This window comes from Varanus komodoensis, unplaced genomic scaffold, assembly GCF_004798865.1.
Source record: "Varanus komodoensis strain SLA01 unplaced genomic scaffold, ASM479886v1 scaffold3, whole genome shotgun sequence".
Classification (NCBI taxonomy): Eukaryota; Metazoa; Chordata; class Lepidosauria; order Squamata; family Varanidae; genus Varanus; species Varanus komodoensis.
Genome location: NW_025335761.1, coordinates 35,216,877 through 35,234,383, shown reverse-complemented (window position 1 = coordinate 35,234,383; position 17,507 = coordinate 35,216,877). Strand labels below are relative to the sequence as shown.

Sequence of the window (17,507 nt, the reverse complement as noted above, 5' to 3'; positions counted from 1 at the left end):
GAGAGAGAGAGAGAGAGAGAGAGAGAGAGAGAGAGAGAGAGAGAGAGATCTAACCCTAGGTTTTTACAAGTGTGCCTGTTAAATGCTGGTAATAGCAGCTATAGTATTTTCCAGGTATACTAACAACAAGAGAGATTCTCAAATGAGAAAAGGACTTAAGATTACAGAATGTGCAAAAGAAGGACGTTTACAGAATACCTTGACTAGTGAATATAGGACCATTCTTAGATCTCTTCAAAATAGATAGCTTTGTTTTTTCCCCCCAGGACATATACTTCTGGTTGTCCTTAGAAAACAAAATTTCAGTGGTCTCTGTGCTTCCATATAATTATACAGCTACCTTACTGATTTCCTTGAGTTTACGTCCATGGACATTTCTCTTACAGCAAGTCTGGTTGTCTGCAGTTATTTCAGCCAAATAGACCTAGAATACAGAAGGAAAGAGTATGCAATGTGTTCAAAACATGTGGCCCACGTTCTTAGAGGCATTTTCCAATGTAAGTATGATAGACAAAGGAAACATAGTATATCCAAAATAAGATGGATAAAACCTGGCTGAAAGATGGCAGTGATAACCTCAGGATCAGTTGGACCTAAACTGGAAAGCTTACAAGCCTATGCACTCATCCTCTTAGTAATTTCATGGATTTATAAGCTGATGGGACCTGAACTCATTAGTGACAGACCAAGAACGCAATCTTGAGGTCATGAAAATGTCAGCTGCTGTCAAAAGAAAAAACTCTGTGCAAGGCATAATTAGGAAAGAAACTGAATATAAAACTGCCAATATCCTCTTGCTTCTATGGAAGTCTATAGTGCACCCATTCTTAGAAAAATATGTTCTGGTTCTGGTTGACACAACTAAAAAGGATATTGTAGAGTTTAAAAAAGCAGCAAAAGATAACTAAAGTAGTCAAACGGCTGGAGCAGCTCCCCAATGAGAAAAGGTTACAACGTCTGGGATAGTTTAGATTAGATAAAAGGCAAATAAGAGGAGACATGAGAGATGTGTACAACATTATGTATGGTGTCAAGAATATAGACAGAGAGGCCTTTTCCCCCCTCTTTCATAATGCTAGAACCCTGGATCATTCCATGAAGCTGATTGGCGGCAGCTTCAGGACAGATAAATAGAATTTGTTCACAAACCACATGATTAAACTATGGCATTCATCTCCATAAGATGCAGTGATGGACATCAAGTTAGATAGCTTTAAAGGAGGACTGGACGTTTCCGTGGAACACAGCTCCTAGTCCTTATTTTTATTTGCTACCAACAGTAGTACAGGAAGTATGACCATGTACACCAATTGCTGGGAAACCAGGGCAGGGAAGTGATTTTGCCCAGATAGTTTGTTTGTGGGTTTCCTGTGGACAACTGGTTGTCCAGTGTGTGAACAAGAATACTAGATGGGCCCCGTTGGGAGCTTGGCTTCCCTCGTTTCTCTTTCAAAACAACAGCAAAAGCTCTTTATTTCCAGTGGACATCCAAACTAGAGGCAATGAAAAAAGTCTGAGCATACACAGAGCAGTTTGTTGAACCCAAACTAGGCACTAGCTCTGCAAATCCACCTTTGGGATCCTAGTTCTCTGAGAGTGCCCCTCTGGAGACAGGAAAGCCTCCTAGCTGTATGCAGGCCCTCTAGTTGGCTAGTCCTACTCTTCTCCCAACACTGTGTCATGAGGGCAAGACTCATCTGGCTTCTACCCCAAGTCCTCTCCCAGCATTTGCAGACTCTGAAGGTCAGGGTCTGCCTGAATACCTGGAGATGGCAGCCCTGAGATAAACTCTTCTGCCTCCTCCATCTCTATGTTTAGAGGCCTCATTTCCCAGGCCTCCTCCGTCTCACCCGAAGAGTCCATGTCACCCTGGCTCTGAAACACACACCAAGAACAATTGCCTCTTTCATTCCCAAAAGGCCTTTAGTCTACAATGGGATAATTCATCAGCATTGCTTTTCTCCTTACACACCTCTTTATGAATCCAAATAATCCTCTTTATTTTATTATTATAAAAATAACTATTATCATAGCAAAACAATCACAATATAAAACAAACTACTGTAAACAAAACATCAAGATCCAAGACAAAAATGAAACAATTCTCCAGTAAATCACAGCACTCCTATCACGTAGCAGTTTCATTCCAGCAAGGCAAAACTTGGCTGAACTGAGCTGCTTTTCATCACATTTCTAAAAGTGGAAAGACAGATGACTATTTAGGTCTCAGGAGACCATTCCACAGTTAGGTCACCACTCTGCACTGCAGAGGGAAACGGTGCAGTGTTGTTTTCTTCAGATTCCTGCATGACTTCGCTGCTACCCCATAACCTGTTCTTACTGTCTGTCATGGCCTGGCTATATATGCTTCCAGATCAGATTTGAATCTTTGCCTGGGCAACATTTATTAAATTCACTAACCTTGCATCTGGCCTCCAACCTGTTCTTTGCTTTCATTGTCTGCTGCCTCAGTGAATCAGGCCCTAACTGATATCTTCATCTTATTCCAGGCCAGTGATAGGAAAATAAGAAGCTGCTTTAGTGAGATGGCTGTTTCATCTAGTGAACTTTTGCCTGCATTCATTGGCAATAGGTTGTCAAGGTTTCAGAAAGGGATCTTTCCCAGCACTGCCTGGAAATAAGAAGGATGGAACCTGGAACCTTTAGCATGCAAAGCATACACTCTACCATTGAGCTTTGGTCCTTCAGTAATATAGTGAGGCAGCAGCTACCAGGTTTCTCTACCAAAATTGACCTCCAATCCTACAGGTAACTAAGGTTGGCTCTGTCTTAGGGCCAAGTTGCTACATTCACAATTCAAAGGCACTAAAAGACTGTTTTAGAAGTGCTAATAATGACTGAGATTATTCAATAAAGCTTACCTCAAACCCTTTTGTTTTTGCAGCACTCCAGAACTGCTCAAAGTGGCGTACTCTATCATTTATGGCATCAAGGATGATAAAGGGGAAAAACCCATCATCCAAAGTTTTTTTGAAAGTTTTGAACAAGCTGGCACGGTAGATCTCTTCCATATCAGCTTCATATTCATACTCCAAAATCTGCTCCAGAGAAAAGGAGGTTAGACAAAAGAACAAACTCTTTTTCTCAAAAAGCTCAAATGTACCTACTGCTGTCACATATGTTGGTAACTTAATAGCAATAAACTAGTAAATCATTTTGCTTATGAGGATTAGAGTAAAAGAAGAGAAACAGAGATAACTCCCAACTCTAAGTAACCTCCCTCAACAGCATGGGAAAAAGGATGAAACCCTGCGGAAACTCATAGCTTAAATTTCAAGGAGTCAAAGAATTAGTCTACAATGCCACAATCTGGAATTTGTCTACCAGATCAGAGTGGAAACATTGAAATATGATATCTCCAATTCCCACTACAGATAGAAGAGCCAGAAGGTTATTCTGACTGATCATAACTGAAGGCTGCTGTAGGATCAGGAGAATCAGCAGGAGCTGGCATAGGTTAAAGCCATTTCAGTCCAAATGTCAGGGTGGAATGGACACTAAATGGATTAATCAAATCAACTGTCATTAAGAAATATCTGCAGCTATACCAGTAACCCCTGCTCAAAAGAACTAAGATTCAACACTGGCTGACAGCTGGTAAATCATTAGGGTCCAAGGAACATTTCTTCAAGAGGGGTGTTTCTTTCCAGGTGATGGAGACACTCCATTCTACTGGTAAAGCATTTAACACCTGTTTGATCCAAGCAGCTGCATGCTCTTGGCTGGGTATTTCCAGCCATAATTGGCAAGGATATAGGTTAAGGATATGCTGACCCTCTCTGGAACCTGGTTTGTGCCTATCTGTTGGACTTCTTCTGGTGCTTGTCCCTCTCTAAGGAAGAAAGCCAAGCCTGGAAGAAGTCAGAGTTTGTAGACCCATCGTTATGCAACTGGGGACCTTCCCCAGCCATCATTCCTGGTGGTCAAGCTCCCTCCCTACTTGCTGTTGCAAGCAGTGGAGCATGGGCAAAGGGGGCACAGCAAGCAGGACTGCTGGCTTCCATTCCTGATGGCCAAGCATGGCTCAATTTCTGGCAAGCACCCCATGAAATTCTGGGCAGGTGGAAGTCTTGCACCCAAACTGCTTGAATGATCCCATGGGCAGCTGGTTTGCCACCATGTGTATGGAGTGCTGGACTAGATGGAACTTTGGTCTGGTCCAGCATGACTTTTCTTATGTTTTTATGGAAACAAGCTGAAACAAGGGAATTAAGTAGATTTTCCATCCAAAGCCAATTCTTTGTACATACCCAAGATAGGTAGTAGACTATATATCTCTAAGCATGCTTTATGCATCCTTGGGCTACAATAACTGAAATTCATTCAAATAACTCTAATTGAACAAGGTTCTAGGGGACCCTAGTATTGTAATCAAACTGGAGTCCAGGCTGGAGTAGGCATGCATGATCTTATCCACAAAAGGCTGAAGCAAATATATCTCAGTGGCCTACTGAGGACTGTCCCCAATCCACTTTGGAGGCCAAAATAGAGAAGGATCCTTATTATATGGAAAGGTTTTGCTGTGGATGTAACCATGCCATAAATGTAAGCCACCTCTGTTAGCATTGAGGCATCAAGTAGTTTTTCAAGTAGGCTTTAGCCAATGCTCAAGTGGATTTATTTAGCAGTTTTTCCCACCTGCATTCTAATTCCTGTTTCAGTTATGTTACTGCTTTAACTCCCTGGAAAATCAAGTTTATCAGGATCTTGTCAGCATGAGATGCTGCCTATGAGATTCAAGACTATTTTGTGTTCAGAATAATAAAGTAGCAAAAGAAAAACTACCCATGCTAGCAGGAAAATTCCACAGAACTATATCTATCAGGGGCTGAGAGCAGATCAACTGCAGATGTTGGAAAATGCCAACAGACTTAACCTTGCTAGGTAAAAATTTGTTCATGAAAATGTAATTGACATCTCTCCTGCTCCTCTCTTATCATTCAATCCAGAGTGAAAACCAAGTCAAGAGTGCATCCTGCCATGCTTTAGGCTCAGAATTTGCTAGGCTCTAGAAGCTGGGATAATTCCCTAGTTATTATGGCAACCTTGCAGGTTACTGCAGTGGTTCATATTCATTGAGAAGCCAGTTACAATACTTTAACTAACAGGAACGTGCATTAAAAATACCTTCTTTTTCACTCTCTTCTTTGTATCTGGGTCTCTCTCTTCTTTCTCTATTTCAGTGATGAAATAGTCATCCAGGCTGAGCACTCTGGGTGCAGCTCCTCCACATTCAACTTCCTTATCCTGGGAAGGAAACATGAAGGAAAATAAACCTACATTTATGGTAAGATGTGCTTCATGTTGGAACATAAAGAATTCCAAAGCAGAGCACACTCTATTTAGCAAGAGTTCATTCTATTTTTAACTTTTTATTTCTGTCAGCCCAGCTGCTGTATTAAACTGAAAAAGGGCATCAGAGGTATTTGAAAAATATACAATATTTTTAGAATCACAGTTCTCCTTTTGTACTCTGAACAGATAAAGAAAGGAAACTATGCACACATGGCTAGGACCAAGATGTAACTGAATTCTGCTCTTCAGTACAGATATAAAGCAAGTGGATGGTCATTCACTCACCCTGATGAGCTTAGCAACATGAGTTTTTCCACTGCCTGGCAGTCCTCGCATGATTATGACAATCTGAAACAAAGACCACATAACTGAAAGACTGGACAGCTGCACAGCTGAATGAGTATATAGTGGACAAATAATCTTCTGCCTACGGCAAGGCAAGCTACAGCTCAACTCCTTGTAGTCCCTTGGGAAGGGACTTAAAAAATGAAGCCACCTCTGCAGCATTGCTATGGTAACAATGAACCAGATTTCAGTTTTGACGTGGCATGACTCCCCAGACTCATGCATTAACTAAAATCCCACAAAGTGAAAGTCTTGTTTCATTAGCCTAAGTAACAATACAATTGAAGAAAAAATCCTTAAGATAACAAAGGGAAGTTATTTATAAATTCTGGAGGCTTAAATCACTGTGAAGACCAGCTTTTAAGTTATGCTGCCTTAACTGCAGGAATTTGGGAAGCTATGCAGTGCAGGCGTAAATCAAAAGAAGCCTTTATTATAGGGAACAAATATGGTACACTGTTGGGAATAGAGGTGTTGTGGGAGTGACAGATCAATTAGCACAAAAGGAAGATAACATTCATAATCTGTTCTTCCTTCAGGCCCATCCTTTGCCCTCAATTCACAGGTTTTGTTGAGTCACAGTGTGCCTAAGAGGAAAGGATAAAAGATCCATTTACAGAGTTTTTCACATAAAGGCATCTGCTGAGATCAATCTGTTTCAGTACTGCATTTTGCAATCACAGAATCAATTAGGCACTACCTAAGGGAGTGTGTGTTATAGTTAGGAAGTGGGTCAGACTGGCTAATTACCCCGTCTGCTTGCAAGTCAGGCATGAAAGCCCCTATATAAGAATTGCTCTAACCATCATACCACACTGGCTGAATTGCTAACAAGGGAAAGGGGATTAGGCAAGGCACACAGCAGAATTGCAGTCAAATTTACCAAATCATAGGTCTCTAATCTGCTTTCTTTTATTGAGATTCACAGATTTTTCAAAGGGTTTGGAAGTTATGGGAAACAACAGAAGCTCTTTGTTTCCTACACATTTTGTTGGATATGACTGGAAAGTCACATTCACAATACTTACTCTCTCTGGTCTACTTTCCCGTCCAGGTGGTTTTAATATATCATCCACATTTTTAGATTCTGGCTTCCTCTCTACACGTGGGGCAGGTGGTGGTTGGCGGGGTATTGATGGAGCAGAAATAGCCATTCTATCCTCAGGGTAATTTCTCCTTTCACCTTAACATAAGTTTGCACAAACGAGAGGAAGAAAAAGCAAAATTAAATAAAAATCTAAATAAAAAGATCATTTTTAGTCTGTAATTTTCATTAATTTATTTCAAAATAAACATTTTACACTAGAACAAAAAATAAGCTACTAGAAGATGGCCCAGTACAATAAAAACAAGAATGATATGAAGATTTTTTTTTCTTTTCAGGCCAGAGGCTTTGGCACCATGATCTTCCATAGTTTATCATAATTTTATATCTATTCCAGAGAACAGGGTTTACATGTTAACTCAATTTTAACTCCAGAAGGAGGACCATAAGTTATTTAGGGAGCAACCCTATGTATATTTAGACTGAAAAAAATGCCTAAGATTTCCAGCATTCCTTGGTCACTTATACATACCAGAGACTGTGCTCTCAGTCTCTCAGAAATGAGACCTAAGCTATGTTCTCATTTGTACATATTATAAACTAACTAAAACACTGATATGAGTGGTTAGAGTGTTGGACTAGGACTTAGGAAATCTGAATTCTATGCCACCACTTGGCCATGAAATCCACTGAGTGACTTTGGGCTGGTTACTGACTCTAAGCCTCACCTGCACCCATTCTAAAAATCCTTAAATGCTATAATAATATCCAATATACTGTCATATTCTGGAATCAAAAGTTGGGTTTACTGGTATTAACAGCTGGACAGCAAAATTGGGTTCTTGCTTTAGTTATTTTTATTAGGACATTAGTGTACGGTCCTTCAATCAAATTCCTAAGGTGGTTAGGATAAAGAAATATCTATATGACACTGGAGAAAAGAATTACTTAAAACTACATTTTTGAATTAGGGAGAAAAATTACTAATACTTTTTTCCTTACTGCTAAAGAGCACCAACAAGTTCATAGTCCTATACTTGTTTTAAGCCTCCTCTGGTTTTATATTTCTGCAGTTGAAGAATTATACCTCCAAACATGGAAGGTCCATGATCATAGGGAGGACGATCAGGCTTTCTCTCATATGACTGTCTTTCAAATCCTCCCCTTCTTGAGTTTGAATGGTCTTTGTCACGGTAAGACTGAGTTCTTGAGGGAGATGGCCTGCCAAATGGAAAAAGCATTTTCAATTGCAGAGAAAGCTCAAGATCTTTGGGTGGTTCATGACATTTTGTCATGCATAACACTTGGAAATGTACACATTGTGTCCATGTGTTACAAAATGCACTCCAAACATTACATACATTTTACAAATCTATACAATAGTTTCCTGATAACCTAATCCCCTACTACTAGATGCAACAAATGTACTCTAGCATACGCTAAAGCATGAGCACCCCAAATGACATGTTTCTGAAGGAAAATGTTAATTTCTCTCTAGGAATCCAGAAACACCTCTTCTTATCCTCATTCATCTTTTCCTTTCAAATATTTTGTAATATGTTCCATGGTAAGCAGCACTTGGCCACTCTATAGAATGTATTATAGAAGTGCAGTGAACACAAACTTGGATTTGTTAAACTAGCTCTCTAATATAAGTTTCTACAGCAACTCAATACTTCAGAAACATAGAAACAGAGCAAGTCAGAAGGGGCCTCCTGAGCCATCTAGTCTGATGCCCAGCTCCAACTGGCTCTGCTCACGACACGCCTACCATGTGCATGTCTAGCCTATCCTTGAACACTCTCACCGATGGGCCTTCAACCACCTCCCATGGAAACCCATTCCATACCCTACAGGTCCTTACTGTCAGGAAGTGCTTCCTGGCATCCAAATTGAACCTCTGTTCCTTGAGCTTGGCTCTGTTGGAGTGCATCCTGCTTCCCCTGCAGGGGAGAACAGGTCTCTATCCACCTCCATGTGACACCCCCTCACAAACTTATATGTCGCCAACAGATCTCCCGGAGTCTCAATTCCCTCAGTCTCACCTCATATGACTTTCCCTGCAATCTGGCCACCATCCTTGTTGCCCTACTCTGCACTGACTCTAACCTGGCTATATCCTTATGGTAATGAGGGGCCCAAAACTGAGCACAATACTCCAGTTGCAGGTGCACCAGAGTCATATAGAGTGGTAGTAATACCTCTCTTGATCTAGAGGCCATGCTTCTGGCTATGCAACAAGGGTGGCATTTGCTCTCTTGATCACTGTGTCACACTGCTTGCTCATGTTTAGCCTGCAGTCAACCAGTACCCAGAGAACCCTCTCACAAGTGCTGCTCTCCAGCCACTTGTCACCTAACCTGTACTTATGACACCCATTCCTATGCCCCAAGTGCAAGACCTTGCACTTATCCACATTGAACGCCATCCTGTTGTCCCCTGCCCACTTCTATAGTCTGTCCAGATTCTTCTGGATCTAGAATACCTGCTCCTCAGTTGTGGCCACTGCACCCATTTTAGTATCATTTGCAAATTTGATCGGCAGACTGTTCACCCCTTCTTCCATGTTTCTGATGAAAAGACTGAACAGGATCGGCCCCAGGAGAGAGCCCTGGGGGACCCTGCTTGTCACTGGCTGCCATCCTGATGATTCCCTACTAATGTTTACCCTCTGCTTTTGGTCAGTCAACCAGGCCCTAATCCATCGGGCAGTGCATTGGTCTATTCCAAAACTCCTCAATTTCTCAACCAATACTTTGCTGTTGAACTTATTGGAAGAGTTTTTACCTATTTAAAACAGTCATAATCTTCCTTATCTCTGACAAATTCAAGGTAATTTATAACAAAATGAATGATTAAACGATTACAATCATCCTTTCTTTTTATAGTGAGGCTGTTCATACAGTTTAAAAACTGATGGATTATTGTACATGAGCTGAATCTCTTTCACTTTACAGCCCAACAAGCCATGCTCCTGAGCAACCCACCAGTCCAGATATGTATGTCATGCTACACATCCCATGAAGTAGCCAAGTGTGAGTTATGCACCAAAAGAGAGAAGATGGATCTTCTGCAGAAATCACATCCATGTGTGCTCAATAATCCATGGGTTCTTTAATTGATGGGCTGTCATTACATATGAACCAGCTCACAACAACACTAAATTTAAAACACAAATACAGACCCATCAGTCAGCACTACCTTTGTGGAGTGTAATGAGGGAAAGCCAAGTCTTGGGTACTATTTGAAACAACATAGCCAAAATGTATGGACTTCTACTGGACAGCAATGTGACAAGTGATTTTTCTTCTTGGCTATTTTTAACCTGTCAGTCTATTTTTATGTAAGGCTATATGACCGTCTTTTATTTTATATGATCGAAAACTGAAATGTTAAACATCACTGTGATTTTTATAAAGTTGCTTATATGTACAGAATCAATATTAAAAACAGTTTTATTACTACTGCTCACAAATAAAATAGACAGTCTTAAGGACTCTTTATATGAAGCATTATGCAAAAAAATTTGTGCTCTAATTATTCCTATGCTACATACCTATCTTCTCGTTGATAGCGTTCTTTGTCAAATCTTTCCCGTTCATGGTCTCCAGAAATACGGTCCCTGTATGGCTCTCGCTCTCTCCTGAAATCTCTGTGATCTATATTGGTATTATTTTGCCGCTCAAAGTAAGCTTCCCTCTCCTTAATGTATCGATCTCTTTGACCTAGATGTTCTGAAAAAAAAAAAGTCAAACTAATCTTAGAGATGTTCTGTCATTCTGTGAAATGAAGTAGAATGAAGCAATAGACTTCTTAGGCTAAACCACTTCAGACTACAAGTGTGGGATTTGTGTTAAACATGTGTTAAACATTCAGGAAAAAAGCTATCATATCAAGCAGCAGGCTTTGCTAAGCTCTCTCATGTTCTCTGATGGGCTAGTTTTCTACATGTGAGCAGCTCTTTATATGACGGAACAGTCAAAGATTACCAGCTCACTCATAGTCTGAAGAAGTTGTCCAAAACCCTACCCCTACATTCTACATACAATTTACAACAGTTCTAAGTGAATATTTAAAACAATTCAAAACATGGACAATGTACTTAAGTTACCTTGATGTAAAAAAGGAAGAAGAAAAAATTCATCTCTTTTCTCAGAAGGGAACCTACCAAATTTGAAAGTAATCCCTGCTTTCTTCAAAGCAATATCTCAAAGGCACCCACCTTTTGAAAAGGACTGCCTCTCATGAGGAGGTTCTGGACGTAGAGTTATTCGCTCCCCATAAGGAATTTGTCCACCTTTACTGGTGGTTATGTCTGTTAAATACAAATTGGCATAACAGAATTAAAGATAGTGCCCCAGAAAAATTGCCCCAGATACTGTTCTTCTGTTCAACACATCTGTCCTTTCTTCAATTAGCAAGGACTCTAGGAAAGGCACAATCCACTGTTTTACTATTTTAAAAACTGAGTTGCTTCAATACCCTAGACGTACAAATGACACATAGAAAAAAGATTCTGTATTTTGACTTACTCACAAATTTAGTTTAATTAAATTTAACAGACATTCCCTAGCTAAAGCTTTCATAAGAGTTTTTTCTCCATGGGGGAAAAGTTTCTCAGAAACACTGCAAGTGTAATATTTCTTGCTTTCAAAAAATAAAATAGCAGGTGCCACTAAGTATCAGAAATCATCAGAAGCCTAATTTTGCCCAAAGACTCTCACAATTCCCACCTGCTATTCGTCAGTAGAACTTGGATGGGTAAATAGGCATTATAGTGCTGCAGCAACCTGTCAAAGCAGGTACAAATGCAACATAACAAAATCACCATACAAAGTAATTATTAAGAAGCAGTTCTACAAAGAGCTTAAAAATTGCTTTATTCAATCATGCTAATGTCTACGATTCTGTTGCCACACTAGTCATAGTTTTATAAACCTTTACCATGTAATCGTTTTTCCTAAATGAAAACCCCCAATGCTTTAGCCTTTCTTTACAGGAAAGCACTTCCAGACTTAGTTCTGTAGTTACTAGGATTGAAGAGTCACACAATACATGATCCATTTACAGACCATTAGGTAACTATCATTTGTTTTTTGATTGCCTTTATTAATGCTCTTGCACTAATCTAGCAATGTCAAGCCCCATACTGGCAATTCTGTAGACTGCTGGCTGCTATTTTATAATTTATCAGTACAGCAGAGGCACAGAACCTCTTTTTAGCCTGAAAGATAAAATCAGTATCAGACATGCCCTTGGGAGCCATATTCCAGTGATGCCACAAAGGCAAAAGGGGTTCACCAAAATACCAATAATTCCAGCCTATTTTAGGTTAAAATTCTTGCTGCCAATAACAGAGCTTGAGGACAGGCACTTCAACCTTTCAGAATGGGAAAAAGACAGCACTAAACCCAGAAAATCACCAAACAACTGACAAACAGGGGAAAACTGCATGGAATCTGTAGAACCCTGCAGGGCTAGGCTGGCCTACAAGCCTGAAGTTCAACATGCTTGCAGTGTAACATCCAAGGTAAGCCATACTCTCTATAGAAGGTATAAAAATAAGAGCCAGTAAAATTCATAATCTGAACAGATGATAAGAAGATTTAAGGAGTCAGACATAAAGTTTTTCTGTTACATATCACTATAAAATGTTCCTTTAAGGCCTCATTTTCAATGCACAGAATGCATCCCACTACACTCATCTAACTGTATTGGCTAAGTTTTCTTTATGTTTCTGGCATAAATGCTGTATTAAATAGCATTGATTATCAAAGTAAATAGTATTCACCTTGCCCATGGTTGTGTCCATGTCCATAGTCAACAGTCTGATGCATAATTGTTGACTTGGAAAGTTGTCCCATTCCTGGTGCAAAGGATGTCGGGACTGTTGCTGATGGCAACAAAGGATCTGATGAGGGCAAGTCATACTCTGATTTTAAACTTTTATCTTCACTGCTATCCCAAAGTCCCTGGAAAGAATCCTCATCCCAACGCTCTTGGCTTATGCCAGGTGATGACTTTACCACTGGAGCTGGGACCTGAGTGGCTGCTGCAGTTGAAATGGGAATTGAAATACTTGGCTGTGTTGGTGGAACAGGTAGCTTAGCTGCTGAGAGAGGAGCCTTTGTAGCTGGCACAGGTGGCCTCATCACTGGGGTAGAAGGCTTTGTTACTATAGAAGCTGGCTTGGTTGCTGGAGTAGGCTTCCGAAACAAGACTGGTGGCTTTATAATTACAGCTGGAGTAGGCTTGATAGGTTGTTCCTCCATTGGTATATCAAGCTGCATTTCAGAGGAGCCCTACATAAAATGAAAGTTGTAAATAAAAGACCTGTAAAGTAACAGTCATTTGAACAATGCTGCCCGAACACATGCCTTACTGAACAATAGCTTAATACAAAATGCATAAACAGGAATGAGCTCCAGTAAGCCTTGCGATTGTGTGTCCCCCTCCTCTTTCTAAAAAGCTAGGAGGAAGTCTCTCAAAGCATGTCTTTCTGCTTTTATTTAGGACTGTTCTCTGTTGAGAAATGTAGAAATGTATATGTCATCCCTCAGTTAATTAACATTCACAACATGAACTACTACCAAAAAAGGGTAAAATTATCAACAATGGGTGAATTGGACATCACGTTAAGCCAGCCTGAAGATAAGCCACTGTAGGTTTGTTGTTTAATTGAAAATACATGTTACTCCCAATGGACAATGGGCAGCCCCACAACTGAAACTTTGTAATCAACCAGAAAAATCATTAAAATGTTTATTAACCTGGAAATGTACAGTTAAATCCTTTTCGTGGTATGTTGAGATTTCAATTTTATCTTTATTTGCTTTTATTTGAGATTCGATGGCATCATGCTTGTATTGTACTATGTTAGCTCTATTAATTACTTCAGGTTTACTTTTGGCTGGAGAACTAGCTTATGCATCTTTTTAAAACAGACAAAGAAACAAGCATATCACAGCCAGATCACATTTGTATAGAATTTTTGCAGCAAAACTTGATTTACCTGAAAGTTATCCTTCCTAGCAGTACTTTGGGATCTAGGCATTTCCTGTGGTGGCCGTTCAGGTATCTGGGGCTCAGAAACAAATTCACTCATTTTCTGCATATGTTCTTTTTGTTCTCTGCAAATAAATAAATATTAAATATCCTTTTAAGAATCAAAAGCAACACCAATGTATGCAGATTTTTAGTTGTGGCACAAACTCCATGGAATGCCATCTCCAGTCAGCAAGCTAAAGACAAGTTATTTTGTAATAATGTTAGACTGATTGACATCACTTCTGCTACTGAAGTCTTTTGGCCTGGAGTTTGATTATTTTGGTCTTGTTTTCAATTGTACTTTCTTTTTTGCAACTTATTTTTACTGTTTTATCACTCTTCTTTGGTGCATTTACTATTTTTATTGCTACACGTAAGATTTGAAATGGATGGCATGCATTAATTAATGGAAGAACATGGATTAATCATTCAAACCATGAGTTGTTCCACCATGCACCTGGCTTGTGACACTATCATTTCCAATACGTTAATTCTGCTCAGTAGTTATTCTATGATGTCTGAACTTCGACACTGTGAATTAATTATGAGTAAAACAACTAATTAGAGGTTATCTGCATTGACTGGCTCGTAGTGTCCAGGTTTGGATTTGGCAGAACAACCTCCAATCAGGACAAAGTTTCATCTTTAAAAGACAGCAGCATCAATCTTTTAAATTAATCCACAATTGGCCTGTTACATGCAAACTGAATCATTGTAACTTGTTAGCTACCTTGTTTTGACATTTGACAGGATGGACAGGATTATACATTTTTAAATAAATTCTACCAACCAAAGTAGCACTTGTTTCATTACTGAAAATGGCTAGTTATGCAGTTTGTAGAGAGCACTTAGCTTCCAAGATGCGTTTTGCAAATTCTCCTTTATGTATGCTATCATTGTGGTGTTTAGAAAAAAATGCAAATCCTCCTATCTTCTTCTACTGTACAATTAAATGGTGGCTACAGACCACTCTCCTAGTCTGTAAATGGCAAAACCCATCACCATTTACTACAGGATTGACTAATGTACTTCTCAACATTTTCATAGGAAGTTGCTTTACACCCAGTCAGACCATTCACCCATTTAATCCAACATTATCTATGATGGCTGGCAGTGGCTCTCCAGGCTAAAGACAGGAGTCTTTCCTCATCCAATCTAGAGATGCCAGGTATTGCTTTCATTTCATAGTTAAAAGAGCATTTGCTTTCATTTCATAGTTAAAATAAACATGTCATGTTTATTGGATATTTGAATATTTGATGCATCCATAAAAGGCACAGTAAATAACTCTAAATACAGTGTATTATGCTAAAAGGTTGGTATATTACACTGTAAGGGTATTTTAAAACTGAGTAAAACAAAATTAAACTTGCTTATTTGTTTCATGTGCTGGAAATCTGCTTACTTGAAAGAACTCTTAGTTGCTGCCAGAGGCAATACTTTTCTTTGAACTCACAAGTTTAGTTCTCCTAAGAACTTGATGGGATCAGAAAATGAAGTAGTGGCCTGTCTTCTTTAAGCAATCTTAGTGTAAAAGGATTCTGTATCCTTTCCATATGAATAAATTCAGAGCTGAAGGCCAATGAGCAAGCACTTCTGTTTTGTTTCTACAACTCCTTCTGGATTGTTTATTACAAAATATTGCAGGTCTGCATGAACAGGATTTTTGCACTTCATCACCAAGGTTAATTTTATCCTTCCCTATTCAGGTTCAAGAAAAAGCGTTCACCACCGGTTCTGCTCTACTTACAATCCGTCTTGATTCTACAGAACAATTTCGTGACATTATTCTAAGTGTGTGTGTAAAGTTTATTAGTTTAAAATAGATAAGCAGCAATAAGCAATCTAATGTCCTCTAGATGTTTTGGATTACATCTGCCCAGATCCCTGGCCATTGGACATGCTGATGAGACTTGTGATTCAAAACATCTGGTGGATTACCTACCTTCAAAACATCTGGTGAATTACCATTACCTACACTGGTTTACTCATTCATGGATCACTGCCTTGTCATGGCGAAGGGGCTTGTGTAGCTCAATGACCTGTCCGTCTTGGGTGGCCCTGCACAGCATAGCTCATAGCTGAGAGGTCTGACAAAACGTGATCCACTGGAGAAGGAAATGGCAACCCACTCCAATATCTTTGCCATGAAAACCCCATGGAGGACTTCCGGTATGGCGTCGGGATGGCACAGCTGTGATTAACGGGGCTCTGTTATCACTCTGGTAATTGTCCGGTAGTGGGCTGGGGAGGCTAATCTAAGCCCTGTTGGGGCGAAGATAGAGTGCCTGGGGAATCTCCTAGACAGTGGTGGCAACCCCACATCTACTGGGAGAAAATCAGGCATTTCTCAACTGGACAGCACAGGGGGGTTACCCCCCACACAAGTCCTCGACATCCGACTTTTAGTTTAGTAACTTACCTAGAAGTTCGTCGGATTTACTGGGAAAAGACATTTTTATCTCTTTCTTTTACAATAGTACCTGTGGAAAAGCTGTATCTGTTGCTAATTGGCATAAGGAAGAAAAAAGAAAAGCCCTTTGGATGGAGGAAGGACTCCCCCCCCCCATGGATTTTCAAGCAGCGTCTAAAATGAAGTGAGAGAGATGGAGACCTTTATGTAAATAAGAAGAGGGTTTTTTCTTTTCTCTAATCTCTCCAAGGGCGAAGAATTAAAAGAAATAATTACTGTGGAATTGAATGATAGAAGGATCTTTCTTGTATGTTGGACTTTTGCCAAGAACTGACTGAAGGATATAATTTACCTGTAGAAGTGGCCATTTTTCTTTTTGTCTTTGGGACCTCTGCCAAACTATTTGGATACTTGCCAAGCCTTTGTTCTTAAGTGAATTAGATTAAAAAGAAAGCTGAAAATTTATTTTTATGGCCACTCTGGATCTGGACTTATAGTAAATATACTTATTTTTATATCCTTTCCCTTTATCTTCTTCTTTCTTCTTTTTTTTGTTGCTGTTTTGTAATTTTTGGCAAAAATTGTTATTAATATGGAAGAATTACAGAAGACACTCTCAGCAATACAGACTTCTTTCACAGCTTTGCAATCATCCCTACAGGCGATACTAATACAGCAGGAGACCATTTTAATTGGACAATTTGATCTTTTTTTAACTGAACAAAAAGAAAATTTCGATAAATTAGACAGTTCCATTAATGAAGCCCTGGAAAGGAAATCCGAATTTGAGCAGAATATACAAAATATGCAACAAATAGATGGAAAATCTGAAATGGTGAACAAAGAAATAAAATCAGAAAAACTAACAAACAAGCTACTATGGGATTTGCTTGTAAAAAAGCAACAAGCAGATGGAAAATTCAAAATAGTGGATAAAGCAACACAATCAGTAAAGCCAATAAAGCAAGCTTTCATGGGACCTGCTCGTCATGTTGGAAAAGGAGAAGACAGCTAAGTATTTAAGAGAACCTATGTTTATGTGGCTATTAGCAGAAGGAACTTTGTTTATTGGACTGCAGGCACTACAACTGAAGATGTATAACGATTTACTACAGGCACTACAATGATTTAAAACAAAGGAGGAAGAAAGGTTGGACAGAGGTGTACAATTGAAGATGTATAATGATTTATTACAGGCACTACAACGATTTAAAATAAAGGAAGAAGAAAGGTTGGGCAGAAGTATAAGGAAAAAATAAGAGAATGTTTTCTTTTTATTTTAAAAAGGGATGATTCAAATAGGTTGGGCATGTTCATATGTGATATAGAAAGGCTAAGCTA

The 17,507-nt window shown here is 39.4% G+C and overlaps 1 protein-coding gene across 4 annotated transcripts in view; it reads right to left on the bottom strand.

The window, feature by feature from the left end:
* Positions 1 to 17,507, bottom strand: part of YLPM1 (YLP motif containing 1) — a 68,872-nt gene that overhangs the window by 19,796 nt on the left and 31,569 nt on the right. For 3 of the 4 annotated variants that reach the window (XR_006415298.1, XM_044435983.1, XM_044435985.1), the window contains 10 exons: positions 13,719 to 13,836; positions 12,498 to 13,008; positions 10,929 to 11,021; positions 10,263 to 10,440; positions 7,794 to 7,927; positions 6,690 to 6,844; positions 5,602 to 5,664; positions 5,149 to 5,268; positions 2,883 to 3,059; positions 341 to 424 (listed from right to left, as the gene is read on the bottom strand). Coding sequence is in view for 3 of the 4 variants with exons in the window: in XM_044435983.1 (XP_044291918.1) it covers positions 341 to 424; positions 2,883 to 3,059; positions 5,149 to 5,268; positions 5,602 to 5,664; positions 6,690 to 6,844; positions 7,794 to 7,927; positions 10,263 to 10,440; positions 10,929 to 11,021; positions 12,498 to 13,008; positions 13,719 to 13,836 (1,633 nt within the window). In the remaining variant the exon portion in view is untranslated. The remainder of the gene's footprint in view (positions 1 to 340; positions 425 to 2,882; positions 3,060 to 5,148; positions 5,269 to 5,601; positions 5,665 to 6,689; positions 6,845 to 7,793; positions 7,928 to 10,262; positions 10,441 to 10,928; positions 11,022 to 12,497; positions 13,009 to 13,718; positions 13,837 to 17,507) is intronic. The other variant, XM_044435984.1, reaches the window with a different exon arrangement.